We start from the raw sequence: 17,014 nt of genomic DNA, 5'->3' as shown, positions 1-17,014 counted from the left end.
CCAAGACCTTCAGTAATGTCATTTTAATTGAAAGTATTTTTTTAAAGCTACATTTTAAAGGTAAAATGCACATGTGGCCAGACATTTTTACAGATTTCAATATGTTCTATTGTAACATGAGTCATTTATATTTAATGTAGCCAACTGAAACACAACTAGTGACAAAAATGAAATTTGAAGTAACACACATATTTTTTGTTACTCATTAAAGCAGATTTTGTCCTTTATGTTTTCCCCTACCACTGTGCCTGAAAGGGCTGAAATGTGTTCAGTTTTAATAACTGAATAAGTTAAACCGAAAAAGCTTTCTGCCTTAAACAGCCTTTTCCCGTCTATGAAAAAAAGCTATGGTATATGTCATAAGCTGAAATCTATGACTGAAGCTTACATTTCTGATGTTTTTATCTGTAAGTAGAAGTACAACTGCTATTAATTGTATTTTCAGAAAGATTGTGAGGGAGGTGGTAAATAATGATTAAATGACTGAGGCATGTTTTGACAAACAGAAAATCTTGCTTTTAAGCCCAGTTATAGGACCGTGAGCATATAAAATACTCTTTATGAACCTCAGCTGTTTGTTTTTTTTTTAATCTGGCAAATGGAATTGGTAGCATCTTTTGTTTGGGTTTGCATAGGTAAAGATTCTGGAGCAAGCCTTTCTGGGTGGACTTCAGTATTGAAGAGATTCTGTGACTACAAAGGCCTAACAAGGATCAGAGCCTGCAGAAGCATTTTATGACACTTTGGTTAGCTTTAATGAGAGCAGGAGTTGGCCTCTAATATTTGTATGGTGACAAAACACGTAATGGTAAAATAATAAAAATGCAGACAAAGTTCATCTAAGAACTCTTACTCCTTGCTCTGTGCTTAATCCAAATGTCTATAGATCACAAAGCCATGTATCTGTCCTCTTCCTCCTGTGTCACATTTTCTGAGTGCCCAAGTTTGATTTTTTCTGTGAAAACAGCTTTTCACAGCCTCTGGAGGAAAAAAATGTTTAATGTAAAATCTTGTCAAATTAATTTTAATAAATTATTCCAATTTCATAGAATTCTCATAAACTCATTTTACACGTATGCACATATCCACAATTTTTTAATGTCAAATAGATTGCTCGTAGCCAGTTACTGTGTTTAATAACATGCACTTCCTTACAGAAGGAAATGGGACTGGTCTGTGTTTTCTCTGAATTGATCATATGTGCATATTTAGAAATTAGGGATGGGGGAAAAAGGAAAAGCATCAAAAATGTGTGTGCCAGTAAGCCTTTTACAAGAGTGAAGAAATTACAATATTTAAACTACATATTTTATTTTTCTTTGTTTTTAGGCAGCAAACCAAAAACCAGTCTTCTCCTGTGGTGCCTGATTTTCTTGACAAACAAACAAAAAAGGTACTACTAAGTTTGTATTCTAAACCAACATTGCATTGTAACTTCAAATTCCTGAGTCCACAGTTCTGCAGTGTGTTCATGGCTGCTTGGCATAGCCAGCTGAACATGAAACCGTTAGTGATGTTTTGAAGTCTTTGAGACAAAAGCCTGCTTGCTAAGAACTTTAGTTCTGTAGAAAGACAGGGAGGTACAGCGAATAAGAGAATCAAAAGGCTGGAAATTTGCTGCTGAGAATAAATGCTAGCTGCTCCCTGAGGTGATTTGTCTGTGCACTTCACTTTCTACAGATGTTAGAGCCTCTTTTTTAGTAAGGACCTGAGGTTCTTTGGTAGCACTTTGATATCCTGCTCGAATTCAATATGTGAAATGGAGGAGTCGCTCTGTGACTTGGAGCACAGCATAGTCTTTGAAGTCTGATCCAATTTTTGCTGCTTACCATTTGATGTTGAAAGGATGAAATGGAGAAAATGTACAGTTTTTGCCAGTAACTCTGCTGAGCATATGTAAGATTAAAAAAACAAAATCCCTTGGATGATGTACTTAGAAATGTTAAGCAGATTAATACCTTCCTATAGCTTTTTTTTTCTAAAGATACAAATTAACTATGAGAGGAAATCAGCATACAGTGCATGCTATGATTTACCTGCATGAGGAGAGGTGATAAATAAGTTAAATGGTAAAAAGTAAACAAATGTTTGTGACATGGATGCTAAGTCAGTGCTGCTGAAAGCCACAAGAATTTTGTGTAACCTTAAGCTAGCATTAGTCATTTATTGGAGCTGTAAAAAATATGAAGTTGCTCTCTGTGATATCACAACTATAAGTTATCATGGCAAAGTGAAATCAATTCATTTCTTGAATGCCTAAAACAGCTTTCTTTATTCCAGAAGGATTTGAATGAGATTTCTGCTTCTCCGTTTATTGTAAAAAAATCATTCAAAATGAATGACTCACAGTCAATTAGCCAATCCCAGTCAGTTGCAGACCATCAGTTGTCACGTCCCTTGAGATCCCCTAAAAAAGGAGGTAAGAAAAATACCAGTGTAACCATGATTTTTTGTTTACTATCTGTAAAATACGTGTTGTCAGCATGTGAATTGCTTTATGTATTCATGAGGTCTTTTAACAATCCCTTGGAAGGCAGGAAACATAAAGGAACTAACTAACTTCTACATGTTTTCAAACTGGAAATATAAAAAAGCCCTTAAATACCTGTATTACAGAGGCAGAAGTATAGAGATTTTTAAAAGACAGTTTCTACTAAAAATGTGGTTAATAATCTTGAAATACCTTTTTAATGAAATGAAATTGGCTTTTGAGAGCTTCAGCTTTCCTTTGCCTTCCAGCCTCAAAAGTGGAAGACAGTAATGAAATCTCTTATGTTTGGCAGAATGAAAGACAACTTGTTTGTTTACACTCACAATGATTCAGTCAGCAACACAGGAACATCTGCAATTATTCTAAAATCTGTGCAATGTGGTTTCTATTTTATTTGCTGACACGTTATTTTTGCCATGGTCAGCATCAGTTTAAAAACTTTAAATATTATGACATTTTTTTTTGAGTTTTAGCTGATATGACTTTTATTCCAAGAAATCAATACCTATCAAAATATTCTTCTATGTCACTGTCGTCATTTAGTGCTTGCAAAATCCCTGAATTTAATACTGTATCACAGAATACAGTCCACAATTTAAGATGAAGTAGATTGATAAGTGATACCTCTATCTATTGTCAACATATAAATGATAATACATGAACTTCCAGGTTATTATTAAAAATGAATTGTTCATAATCTTGTGTCATATGTAAGCATTTCTATTTATATATTTAATGAGACACCTTTCATCTTGTTAGTCTACAAATATTTATCTGAATACTTGGGACCTAATCCTGCAAATTAATGTGTTTAGGTTTTACAGAGTTCAGTTAAACAATTTACAAAATGAAGTTAAGAAGACAGATATATGTATGGAGACCCTTCTGTTATAGGAAATAATGTAAATTCAACGTTGTTAGTCTTATACACAGGAATAATGTTTTCCACACTAAAAACAGAGTTGCACATAAACACAGCACTTTGAGAAATACATTATACTCTCTTCACTCATTTCATTCTGTAGGGGTTTTTGAATCCATAGTGTGGGACTTCAGGGGATGTGTGCATTACTATCTTAAATTATTGCATGTTAAACAATAAACCTGTCAAACAAAATATCTTCATTGCAGCAAACCTCTTGAGAAAGGCAGTCAAGGCCCAAATCTGTCATCCTTACTCTCAATGGGCATTGTATATTATCCTGCAACTAGTCTTCTTGAAATCAGTGACATTGTATCTGAAGTAAAGCAATTAGAGTAAAATTGGCAGAATTACACCCTTAGCAAGCATCTCATTCACAGCCATTGCCAGTAATTCAGAGAGACTTCAGAAAATGTGAAGTGGTAGAAGAATACAAGTTGAAAAAAAGAGATAAAGACAACATTCTTCTGAACAATTTAAGAAACATGTACATGTAAAAGACTAAGCATTAAAGAATTTCTCAGTTAAGCATTAAGAAATTCAGATAGGTGATCCTATAAACCAGCTTCCATGAATGACTGTTAAGGAGGGAAACCTGCTGAAGAATACCAACTTCTTTTTAAAATCACAGTTTGCATTCAGAAATTCAGATGCCCTACTCAATCTGTATTCAGTCTTTGTGCATGAGGTATACTTTTAAGCACAGAATATTTTTAGACCTGTTGTGAAAATGAAGTGAAATAGGAAATTTCAAACATTCCTTTTGGAATAAGAACATGTATACAATACATGGATTTTATAACATGGGACTCTACTACATAAGCTGTATTTCACAAAGCAAAAAGCTGTCCACTAGGTGGTCCAAAGAATGAGGAGACTGTTAGTTTTCATAATGAAACCTTACTCTGCAATGTTACACATTCATCTTGAATTCTTCTTAAGCTTCACTGCAGTCAGAACCATTCTGTCATTGTGCTGGTAGCGTTATGGACCTGGAGCACAGAGACAAACAGAAAAAAAGACTGTGATAGGGTTCTGCACTGGTCTGTGATGCAGTTCTGAAGCAGTGTTGATGTTTGCTGAAGAAGGGAGTCTTTGTATCTAGGCTTAAGCACAAAGTGGAGGATAGGCAGCTCACTTGTCTTAAGGCCTCATTAGGGTGAAGCTCTAGTGCAATTGAAGGGAAACAGAAAACAAAAGAGAGAAAATACTTTTTACAAGTTGACACATTTCTGTATTTATGGATGTATTTATTAAGTAGACTAATGCAGGACCTGGCTCTGCTCTGCGCAGAAATTCCCCTTGGCTCTGCTAGGATGCTGGGGAAGTGCTAGTAGCAAAGCCAAGGAGTCTATTCAGTGTCTTTGATGTGACACACTCTGCCTGTTGTTATCCTTTTTTGTTAGGATGGAAAGGGGAGTCCAGTCAATGCTAACAACTCTGAAATGCAACATTCTAGTCACAAAAAGGTTGTAGAAGAAGAATTAAAACAATACAGACATAATCTCCAGAGGCCAAGTAGCAATATTCTCTTAGAATAAGTAGTGAGAATGTTTGAAATAGTTAATGAGAAACAAGTGCTTCATAAGGAGCTGACCAGTGTAACTTTGACTCAAAAGTAAATACAACTGGTATTTTCCTAAATGAAAATGCAACAGGTTCATAAAAAGCTAACACTACCTCCACATTGACCAGAGGATGACATAACTCTTAACGCTAACACAGACATTCTAAACAAGTGAGAACATAAAAGTCTCTGGCCATGTTCACTTGTGGGAGAACAGGATATGTCTGCTGATTACGTTTAAATTGTGTTTTGCACACTTTTATCTGCAATGTTGAAAGTTTGAGAGGCAGAGAAGTTTGCCAGGGTTCTGAGATGTTCTGAATTATGCAATCTGCAGCATCCCCAGCCCCATTCTGAAGCTGAGGTAGTGAAACTTGCACTGTAGTTGTAAAAGTCAGAATATGTAATATGCCCTTTGATTTTATATTCCTTAATCTTTCATACTTTCAAAACTATTGGAAATTAAGAGCTAGCATGTTTATTTTTAATTTTGCTCTTTTTTTTTTTTTTTTTTTTTTTCCTCCTTTTCTGGTAAAGCAATCATCAAATGCAGTTTAGTGAATGTAGCTGAGTTGGGTTTGAAGAAACGTGAAGATAATCACTGTTTCTTGCACTGGTGGAGGACAAGTATACAAGTATATAATCAAATGTGCTAAGTTATTGCTTGACAGGGAAGAAGGCTGCTGCCCACCTTAGACAGTACAAGAAATTAATTTAATTTAATTTCTTAAACAGACAAGTTTAGTAAGGAGTATTGTGTGCATGGGGGATTACTCCCCCAAAGTTTATTCTGTTGTTGTCATCACAGAGGTGATACTTACAGGTTCATCATCCTAAACAGGAAATTCATTATCTGTTCATTACTTGCTAGAGCTTAATTTCAGTTTTAAACAAGTGATCAGCTTTCATTCTTTCAGGACCATAGTCTTGCTGAAACTTAGTCCATGAAACATTTTCAGAAAATATCTCCCTATTCCATCTTGTTTTTCTGAATTGTTTTGCTTTGTATTGTCTCTTTAAAGAAGATGAAGAGACAAATATTTCTGGGGAGCCAGAAGGGTTCTGTGTAATAGCCAAATGTGTTGTGTTGTGTTGTCTTTGAAAGTCCTTTGTTGCTTTCCTTAATTTAAAATAAGTTGTCTAAATTAAAAATGCATCTACTTCTCTTTGTGTGGAAATACAAACCTTGATTTTTTCTGATAACTGACAGATCTGCCAGAGAGAAAATGCAATCCTTATTTATTGGGCACGATCAGATTTCCAAAGCAAGTAGAATCAGACTACTTGATCATGCAAATTCTTTTTCTGAAAGCACAAAAATTCTTCTGAGCAGAGTCCAAGGGATAAGGACACATGTCACCTCAGAATTGTTTGAAATGAATGAATGAATGTGACCATATGCGACATTTTGTAAGTCATTTTATAGACCAAAAACAAGATTGTGAAAACAGCAGTGCAAGGAAGAGGTGATTTTAAGAGTAATAACAAGATTACCTGCAGTGTTGGTCTCAAACAAGTAATGAGCCCTTCCACAGTACTTCTGCTCACAGGTAGGACACCAGTCCTAATGTTTTAAATTAAATTAAAATTAAAATTGTATTGTTTTAAATTGGGAAATAATTTAGCCTTAACTAAGATATTGTTAGCTATTCCAGTTAGCATACATTTATTGTTTTAATTGTGCCAGCTATTTCTGATTAACAGAGGAGTTCATGCTGTGGTTAACCAAAGCTGTCCTTGTCTCTACCATGTGGTACCAAGTCCTAACTCATACTTGGTAACATGTTTTAAAAGCATAAGCAAAACAACACCAGCAGTTGCTATAGCTGGTTACACTTTTGCAGTAATTTTAAGAGGCACTGGTGCAATTGTTTCAGGAAATCCACTTAATCAACAAAATAAATTTCATAGAATTTACCTGCATTCTTAAGATAGTCAGGTAAATGCTTTCCTGAATCAGTGTTCATGAGATCTTAAACATGAAGAAACTAATTAAAAACATGTTTAAGCGTTTTGCAAATATCTTGCTTAACATTACTAGTCAATTGATTTCAGATACTTTCTATTGTCATTTTTTTAACATTCTGTAAAGTAATGTTAAAGATCTGAATATAAATTTAAAGAGATATCTCAGAAGGTGAATGAAAATATATTTCCTTGGAAAGCCTTTAGAACTTGTTTGTACTGAGAAAAAAGACGTGCATCTCATTATGGCATATTTGCATATTGTTGAAGTTGTATTTACTGGAAATTGTATGTAATAATATTCACTAACATATAAACAATGATTCAGATATTCCATATTTTGCCTTTGCAGCAAAACAGTGTTAATATGCAAGCTATACCAATTATAGATACGTGTGCGTTGTCTTTTATAGCTGTAGCAATACAAAGCTCAAAATGAATTACAGAATCACATCCAATTCAAGTGAATATACTCAGGTTACTGGTCTTTGCTTCAGAGTAGAATTTTCTTTGAGTCAGACTTTGTTACTGTAAATACTCTTTAAGCTGCCTCAGTCTCAGCCCTAGCATACAGTCTTGATTTGATGTCTTTCACTTGCACGTGAAATGTGCTTAAATATAGGGAATTTATCCTATTCTACATAGTAATTTAATGTTGTAGTGTAATTTCAACTGTAATCTCCTGTAATTCCTATTTGTGCTTTGTTTTAAAAAAGGTAACAGCAATGGCAAAGCAATAGTCATTAGTAATTTGGTAGTGGGGGCACTTTTAATGCTTTGATTCATAGACAGACAATATTCCAGCCTGACTAGAATAGGTATTGTGATAAAGATCAGGCAATATTTCACACAAGAAGTGGTATCAAGACCTGGATGTCTTGCAACTAAGGAAGCCACTTTGTGCAACTGAGAGATCAGCCCAAGGCATTCAGCCGTTTTTCTCTGTGTAACAGCTTCCTATTTGATTTCCTTACGGCCAACCTTCGTATCTACATGAAAACCAAAACCACTGTTCCGTAGTATAGTGTGAAACGTTGCCTAGACTTTCAGCTAGTTGTCATTGGCAAATGGTAAGATACTGGCACATAGATGTCATTAATTTCAGAATGCTAGATTTTAAGTGAAAGAATTTATAATCTATTTAGAATTATTTTGGGTCATACAATCAGGAGTTTCATTTCATCATTTTTAAGCCCCCCACTGAGACTAATTTTACACTGAAGGAATGTAAATCATGAAAAACTTGACTGTAGTCAGTACTATCATAAAAGTGAGTGGAATTGGGTCTCTTGGTTATAATAAACATGAAAAATTCCCTGCATATTTGGGATTTAGTGTTTTGGGGGATTATGAAGAGCATGGGACAGTCTGAACGTTACAAGAATCACTGAAGAAGCCAAAGTAGCATCATATCACAGAATCACAGAATTTCTAGGTTGGAAGAGACCTCAAGATCATCGAGTCCAACCTCTGACCTAACGCTAACAGTCCCCACTAAACCATATCCCTAAGTTCTACATCTAAACATCTTTTAAAGACTTCCAGGGATGGTGATCATGTAGTATGATCTGATGTCACTGAGCTTGCTGTAGCTATGTATGAGGACTATGAGATCTCCATAGTATTCTCCTACCATATACCACACTATAGCTGAGGAATTACTATTAGTCGTGTTGCAGCTGAAGCCTCAGGCAGAAAAGTTGCTAAAGAGGTATGTTGTATAATGAATTTCCATTGAAAGGATCTTGCCACAGTAGTGTCTTGCTGCTTCTGAGCCAAAATCTGACTGGCATGAGCCAGACAAAAAGTAGCTTCTTTTTCTTTTTTCCCCTTAAAGATCGAGTATCGGCAGTTTACTGACCTCTTCAACAGTAAGATATATGCCGGGCTTTGGATGTAGTAAACAGCAATCACATTTGCAAGTCATTCATTTTGCCTTTAAAAAGGGCATAAGCAAAAGTCATATGAAAGAAAGGATATTTTTAGGATGTCTCTTGAGAAAATAGGCTTGAAAATAAAGCTGTCTCAAAAAATCATTATTGTTTCTATCATTATTAGAAATTATAAAAACCCTTCCAGAGTAGTGAGGCTGCAGTCTTTGCAGATAGATTTTGTTGGTGCAAGTAAGGCTATTATTGTGCACTGCACTGCTTATGGTGGAACCCTGCAGGAGGCCCCATGAGGGAACATCACCTGCCCATCCCATGGAAAGCCTGAGTTTCGTCTTTCTGCATTTCTACTGTGTAGGAGTCAGTTAGCTTCATTGGCCATTGGTGTGAGAATCACCGTACCTCTGTTGTAGTATTTCAGTCTCTCAATATGTAGTTCAAGTGTGGATTCAGAAAATCTGGTTCCAAAACTTAAATTTAGTCAGTTGAACTTCTCTCTGTCATATGCAAAGTTTTCAGCTATGACTTGCACTGATGACGTTTGTATTCTGGACTCACAGATGCTTTGTTAAACCTTTTTCTACTCATGATTTGCAGACTGCATTCTGCTGAAGTAACAGCACAACAAGTCTGAAAATAAATTGTGCTGTTCCTAAGTTTCTCTTTGCTCCTGCTTCTTAATTGTTGTTCTTTTTTTTTTTTTTTTTTCCTCCAGTAGACAAAGACACAAACAGTGACAAGTGATAAACACAAGCCTTGATTTGTTAAACACATGTTAGCTCTGTGTTTAGCCCTAGGCAGTGAATTTCATTATAGACTGGTTTACTTCTGGATTGGTTATTGTGATTGCTTCTGATGCAAAAAGATTTGACCTGCAGCCATGACTGATTAGTATCAAAGGTGAGCAATAAAATAAGATGCAAGTAAAATGCAGAAATAAACTGCACATATAAAAAGTTCTCCAGAGACCACTGGTCTCACTGTTAGTTCTATAATATGTTGAAATTCACAGAATCACAAAATTTCTAGGTTGGAAGAGACCTCAAGATCATCGAGTCCAACCTCTAACCTAACACTAACAGTCCCCACTAAACCATATCCCTAAGCTCTACATCTAAACGTCTTTTAAAGGCTTCCAGGGAAAACTTTCAGTTCACTTGCAATAAAAAGAGAACACGTATGTCTCTCATTGAAAAATATGAAAATAGTAAGGAATATGATATATTTAATAAAATTAAATAGTATACAAAATAATATTGTGCCACAAAAACAGATTTTAGTAATGGATCAGTTTCTTCCTTTAACACATGATGTCTAGCACTGTCTTTCTTACACAAGCTACAGTTCACCTGCTGTATGGGATAGTATGGGAAACCTGTGAAAGCCCCATAAATTTATTTCTGATTTTTTTTTTTTAATTTCAAAATCTTACATACTTTGCATATGTTCGTATTTTTTTCGGCATTCTAGTCTGGGTAATTGTCCTAGTGGATGGAAATCCAAACCATAGTATACAGTTAGTATGGTTGATAGGTGTAAATGAGTAAAATAATACCTCTGACACGTAAAGGATAGATGAGATAAAATATTTGCAACAACTTGTGTGAATATCTGGAGATATGAGTTATTCGCAGATACTGTTTGATCAATAGGTATTGTGTTCAATAAATCATTAACTGGTGATGAAATATTTGGGTGGAAAGAAATTATCTTGCATCACTTGTTTATTGTGACTCAGCTCTGCTCCTGACAGTGATTGCGTTCCTTTGTTCTCCATCATTAAAGTGTTCCACATTTTAGTTCTCTCGCGTATGACCTCAGTTGATTTAATGGTTAAGTTGAATATAGCAATAGCAAATACTACCTTGTAGCAGTAATTACTAGCTTGTAGAGCTCATTTCTGTCCCCCAGGCAAGGATAATCTTTCTTAAGGATCTTTCTTGCATATAGAGAGAATTACTGAGAGCCAGTTGTACTCGTGCATTGGCTGACATTGGCAGTACACCAGAAATAGAAAGCCACACTCCCACCTTTCCTGCTTGTAACACCTTTCCCCTAAGGGAAGATAAGAACACCAAAATCACAGGAAGAATTGCTATTGCTGCCAATATGGGAAGGAGGAGCTGCTTTTCTACATGGGCTCAGGCAGGAAACAAATGTATCTTTGTTATAACATATATGGAAAGAGCAGTTTGATGAATTCTAGTATTTCTCTTTCTCAAAATGTCTTAGTACCAATTCTTTGTCTCTAAGGTTTGTCCTGCCTGTTAGAAATCAGACTATTTTGTGTAGAAGTGCAAGCATAAGCAATAAACAGCATGAGAAGGGCCCTATATAATTACTAAGTATTGCCTCTTGCTTGTCGTATTAGTCTGGGCTAAGTCTGAAGGGGAGGATGGAGAGGAAAGTCAAATGGCTGAACAGCATCAGGAGTACCAATGAAAGACTTGTCCCATCTGACACACACTTTTGTTAGGAATCAAACAGAATACATGTGATTGCCTAGAATTAAAGTTGGAGAACTATACAAGTTCTCCACCTTCAACTGCAGCTAGTTTTCTCTATAGGCTATGAAGTAAGTCTTCAGGTCTTTGGCTGTGTCTTTGTGGGTGTGCTGTTGTTGGGACTCCCTCTCACCGGTGTGCTTGTTTTTGCCTTGTGCACACACACAAATCACATTCAGAATGAGGAAAAAACTATTGCATTGTTCCAGCCTCCTTCTGTCGTACTGGGGTTTGCAAACACCAAAAATGCCCTCCAGCAAAGTGGTGCAATTGTTTTTTCTATATTCTTTTAATGCTGTTCTTTATTGCATATTCTTAGTTATGATAAAGAGCATGACTATCAAATGAATAACAGTAAGCTTGTGGGTTTTGAAAGGCTTATTTGAAAAAAAAAAAAAAAGTTTGCTGCAGCTCTGCAAAAAAAACTGTGAACTAATTTGAGTACCAGCCTATGAGTGTTGTATTAAAATTTCAAAACAAGCAGCTACTATAGCTAAAAATAGGTAAAAGATATCTGTGTAACAAAAAATTTTGAGCTGTTGATTTCTTTTCAGAAACAGCTGAATATATATAAAGTTCAGATCCGCATCCAGTGTCCCAAAGGGGTACAGATACAAGATTCCAGTTTGAGCCCACCCCTCATATTTTGCTTATCAAACTTAGAGATAAAGTGATATCAATTCCTTTCATCTGTTGTTGTCCATATGCTTCCAAGTATTTTTTTCATTCATAGGAAACTGAAAAATTGGAAGTACTAATGTTTTTAACCTCCTCATAAGGGTCTGCCCCTTGCAATGATATTCAGAACAGCTGTTGGGTAGAGTTTATAGCAAACAGACAGTTTTCTGTTGTCTGTATCAAGGGTCACTCTTTGCCTTTTTGATCATTCATTTACGGCTTGAAAAGAGTGAATTTCTCACCTTCGTATCAGGAGTTTAACTACTTTAGAAAAATGGAATTTCACATGAGTAGTCAGTAGATATTTTCATTTGCAAGCTGTAATCTATTATGAAACCTTCACTGGTGACAGTGGTCAACACAGGGAGACAAAGCAGAGATGTCTCACAGCACTGAAGATGAAGTGGGATTTTTATTACCACATTTCAGCATCATAAGCAAATTGTAGCTTTAAGATTTTTAATTTTTTGTGATTTTTTTTTTTTTAAGATTGCCTACATGGTAGTGCCATACAGAACAAGCCAGTCATGACACACATTGAGGAAAAACACTTAAATTCACAAAACTCCCTCTCCTCATCACATCCACAAAATAAACACAGTCAGAAAAGCTTGAGAGCATTTGAAAGGAGTACATTACTTTGTTGGTGTAGGAAAGGTATGCTTCATGCTGTCCCTTGAAAGGCAAAAAAATTTTGAAGGATAATCAATACTTATTAAACTATTTCCTATGCATTAGTGCCCATATTAATGCATCATTATTTGTAACATAGTTATTCTTTATGCTTATGAATTGTGTGTCTCTAAAAGACTGGATCAATAACTAGTCCAAAATCTTTGAAAATAAAGAACAGATTAGATGAAATAAGGGAAATTTTCCCTTGTGGAATACAACCATTCATTCAGTGACCATTTTTCATTTCTTATTTATGAATTTTGAAGGCTATCCAAAACACCTGAAAAAACAGAGGACAAATATGTCCATACATAATACCACATCAAGAAAAGAGACAAGATAAAGCATGAGACTCCAAATAGCAGAGTCAGTTAAGCAATTCACTCAGCTTTAGAATAATATTCCAAAAGTTACCTGAGAAAGGAGAAACTGAGATTACCCCCACTGGACTGTAAATGTATGACATTTACAGTCATACATTCTGTGTTTCACTGTCCCCTCTAGTGCAATCATATAGCTATAATGCCTTCTACTTTTGGCAGTCATATGTCATTAAAAATTGTAATGATCTCTGCAGGATCTAAATAAATCACTATTAAACTGTTAATGCATGCTGGGTCAAATTATGACATAATTTTCTTCATGGATTACAGGAGGGGTCATTGCGAGCACAAGTTAAACAGTTTGGTTGTTTGGTTTTAAATGAGTCAAGCTTAGCTTTGGGGCAGTTTTCGTCTTTGAAAAAAAAACCCTTCAGTCCTTTTCTTCTCTTTTATTTCCTTACATAAGGGTGGTTTTTTTTCAGCTGTTTACACCTGTCTTTTTATTCAAGGTTGGACCTAAGTGAGACATTAACATTTTGTAATTTAGGGTTGTTGAGAGTCCGACTTGAATTTGTTAACCTAGGACTGTTTCTGCACCTTATCTGCCTTTCCAAATGTACTGGAATTTTGGCCAGAGTTCTGAGTCAAGTTCATGCTGCTCTAGAGCTTCTTGTGGTGGTTAGTTATTTCTTCCAGAAGGCTGTGACTGTGCAGGGTCATCTGAAGCAGAGCAAGATATGCCATGGTTTTTGGACATGCTTCTTTAAGAAGAACAGCTTTCAGCTGAATTGGTAGTGGCTTCAGAGAATTAGGGCATGATTTACTCTTCAAGTTGGCAGACAATTTAAGATCAGTATTTAAGGACAGTCTTTATCAGTGTGTCATCAAGATCCAAGCCATTGCAAGCATAGTGGTTTTATCCCTTCTTGCTGAAAGAAAGCGTCCCTCAGTTTTATCTCTGGTTATAGCCTGTAACTAACCAAGTAATAATATAATAAGACTTTGGAAGAAGACATTGTGTTCTCATTTGTGCCCTGGTAAAAAATAAAATAAGTGTTAGATGTCATGCATATTCCCTTGATATTGTCAAACAAATACGCCAAATAAATCTGTCAGGAATAAGAACACTATTGGCTGTCTTTGGATTTGCAGTTCCTTTCACTGCAGTTAGAAAAATTAGTTCCTGCCTCACACATGTTCCCTACAGCCCCGTGAAGGTGTGCAAATGCTCATGTTCTTGCTCTTCAAGGAGACAGAACACACCCAGAACAGCAAACATGCTTAAAGTGATGTGTGGGGGTAAAACTGAGCCAAAGGAGGTTGGGAAAGGTTCTCTAGCATGGAAGTACTGAATTTCTCCTGAAGGGTATAGATAAGTAAATTTGTTTTGACTGGAGAAGCATAAACATTATGGGGTACGGCTTCAGTAGAACTTCTGGCCAGCTTATTAAGAGTTTCCAAAAAGTCTTTTTCTGGGGCAAAATAGAACTACATTTTCCAAAGCATTCAGTGACACCCTAAATGGCCATGCATTCCTGGGGAGATTTTCAAAATTTGCCTTGGGAACCTGCCTACTAAGTTAGATGCTAAAGAGGTAGCTGAGTTCTTCTGAAAATTCTGACTGGTACCTATGATGGACAGAAGAGCTGAATCTGCCTGTAAAAGCAGCCACGTCTACCTTTCCATGTGCAAGCTAACTGGAGCATTGCAGGCGCTGGGCTGGTGTGTACCAAATGCCTCCTGTAACCTCTAGAAAGGGTGTAGCAGGGAAGGATGTGCCTGTGCCTGCAGAGGTTTCCCAACTTCAGTATCAGTGGCTGAAACTAGGGAAAATGAGAGGATATAGGTGAAAAGGGATTTATTTTTTTTTTGTGTGCATCCTGCAGCCTTTCACCCTAGTGGCTTTTTTTTTTTCAGGTTTGTACTGCCCTGCCTTAGTGTGCTTCCTATCCTGGGACAAGTAGGAGCAAAGACACAGAGATGGCTTTGCATGCAGCAAACAGGCCTTCTGTGCTAGGGGTGTTCTCTGAAGGGGCCTCAGGGCAACTGTAAATTAGGCCTATTATACTTGACTTCATCATGCATCCTCATGCTACACCACGAATAAGCATGGCTGGTCTATAAATCTAGCCCATTGTATCTGGTTTACATTAGTTAAACTAATGCTTGGGTTTTTGTTTGGCTTTGTTCATACCAACATCAGAACATTGAGTAAGAACAACAAATCAGAAACAAAAAAACAAAGATTTAAAAATACTGCTCCCACAGATTGGAGCCCCAAGTGTGTTTTATAAAAACAATTTGAATAAATGTTGCTGGATTTTTGACCAGATTCTTTCCCCTGAAGGACCTTTTGAAACAAAAACAAACTGAGCAAAACAAGTTTTCGTGGGATGGGCCTATGCCTGTTTTCATGTAAATGGATGACAAAGCTCAGAGCAGGAAGGCAGCAGTGTGCTGGAAGCTGGTGAACATTGTGTTCTGCATGTTCCCAGCTGACTTGCCAAGAGTGATCTAGAACTGAAACAAGGCCCTCTTTTTACTGGGACACAGGAATAGAAGTCATCGTTAATCTAAAACAGTTGAACTGTTTTAAACAATAGACTTTGGTCATTTGATATCCTGATTGTGCCACATTCTCATGAGAATGTGTGGCCTATGGTGCCGGGTCAGGAAGGTGAGATGTTCTGAGAACTGTCCTTTCTCTCATGTTGCCCATGAAAGTAGTCTGTACTCTGCCAGAGTACCCTCTATCTGTTTCCATGTGGGTACGTAACATCACAGATGAGATGAGGAAGTGGTTGGCCTCAGCTCTTACCAGAACTGACCAGCCACGGGTGTCTGGAATAAATTATAGCCCACCAAGCTGTTCAGCATGACTACTACCATGACACAAAGCCTACGGAGTTCAGCTGGCACTTGCAAAAGCGCTTGCGAAGCTGTTTGAAATAGGAAAGTCCAAGATTATTTTCATGTGGATGTGCCATGTGTCATGGGGAGGCAGACAGGAGGTTTCCAGATCCTAGTGATGAAAAAAATGGAAGGTAAGGCAAAGTTTTACTTGTAATAGCTGCATGAACTTATTTTAATGGGGTCGCTTCCATAAGGTACTCTGATGCAGTTTCTGTAAGTGCTATGTCATTGAACTGAGTAAGTCTCACGACTGGAGCAGAGGTGTAAATGAACTTGAGTCTTGCTGTGGAGCAATGTGTTTAAGTTACAGGAAGGAATATTGTGTATAAAGCGATACGGATTATTAAAAGTATTGCTTGTCAGGCTTTTTATTTAGCCTCAAATTTGAAAGCTATTCCTTTATTTCTAAATCTTCACATTTGCATCCCTTTGATATAAAATGCTTGTGAACTAACTAGAGAACAGAGCTGTGAGTTCAGTAGCCAAGAGATCCTTGATTTCTTAACACTGAGTTTCACAGGCTTGTTTGCAGCATCTCCTCCTTCTGAATATAACAAACGCTGCGGTTACAGGCAGAGGTTGATGATGAAGGAAGGGCCCAATCCTTTAGCGTGTAGTAGTGGTTACTCATATGTCTTGTTTAATGTCCATAGCACTCATTGCCTAAATAAGACCATTCAATGTGAAAATGATGAAAATGTGGATTTTAAATGACTGCTTAGAATTTGAAGTTTAAAGTATTAATCAGAACGGTATAGACTACTGCATGGCTGGGAACAAACTTTTCTATGTGATATTGCATGGTCAAGACAAAAATATTACATTACTTGTGTTGTGAAACAGTAATGTGCAATAATTGTGACAGAAGTGCACAAAGCATTAAAGATGCAATAACTAAGTGCTGCAGTGTCCAATGACACTACAGTGTCACTGAGATGCTTAAAAGGGAAATTTAAATTACTTGTAAAATGTTGTGTTACCTAGCTATCCTAAAGACAATTATAGATGTACAATTGCTATTTAGATAAGAAATGCCCTAGTAATGATGTCTTCGTAAAAAATTGCGAGGGAAAAAAAATTTATCTGC

At 36.5% G+C, this 17,014-nt stretch overlaps 1 protein-coding gene across 1 annotated transcript in view; it reads left to right on the top strand.

The window, feature by feature from the left end:
- Positions 1–17,014, top strand: part of MYO3B (myosin IIIB) — a gene marked incomplete at both ends in the record, with an annotated part of 190,770 nt that overhangs the window by 148,560 nt on the left and 25,196 nt on the right. Inside the window, 2 exons of the mRNA XM_082763227.1 lie at positions 1,330–1,393; positions 2,281–2,419. Of these exons, the coding sequence (XP_082619353.1) occupies positions 1,330–1,393; positions 2,281–2,419 (203 nt within the window). The remainder of the gene's footprint in view (positions 1–1,329; positions 1,394–2,280; positions 2,420–17,014) is intronic.

Source organism: Aythya marila (genome assembly GCF_965140915.1).
Source record: "Aythya marila genome assembly, chromosome: 6".
Classification (NCBI taxonomy): domain Eukaryota; kingdom Metazoa; phylum Chordata; class Aves; order Anseriformes; family Anatidae; genus Aythya; species Aythya marila.
This window is presented reverse-complemented; position numbering and strand designations above follow the sequence as displayed.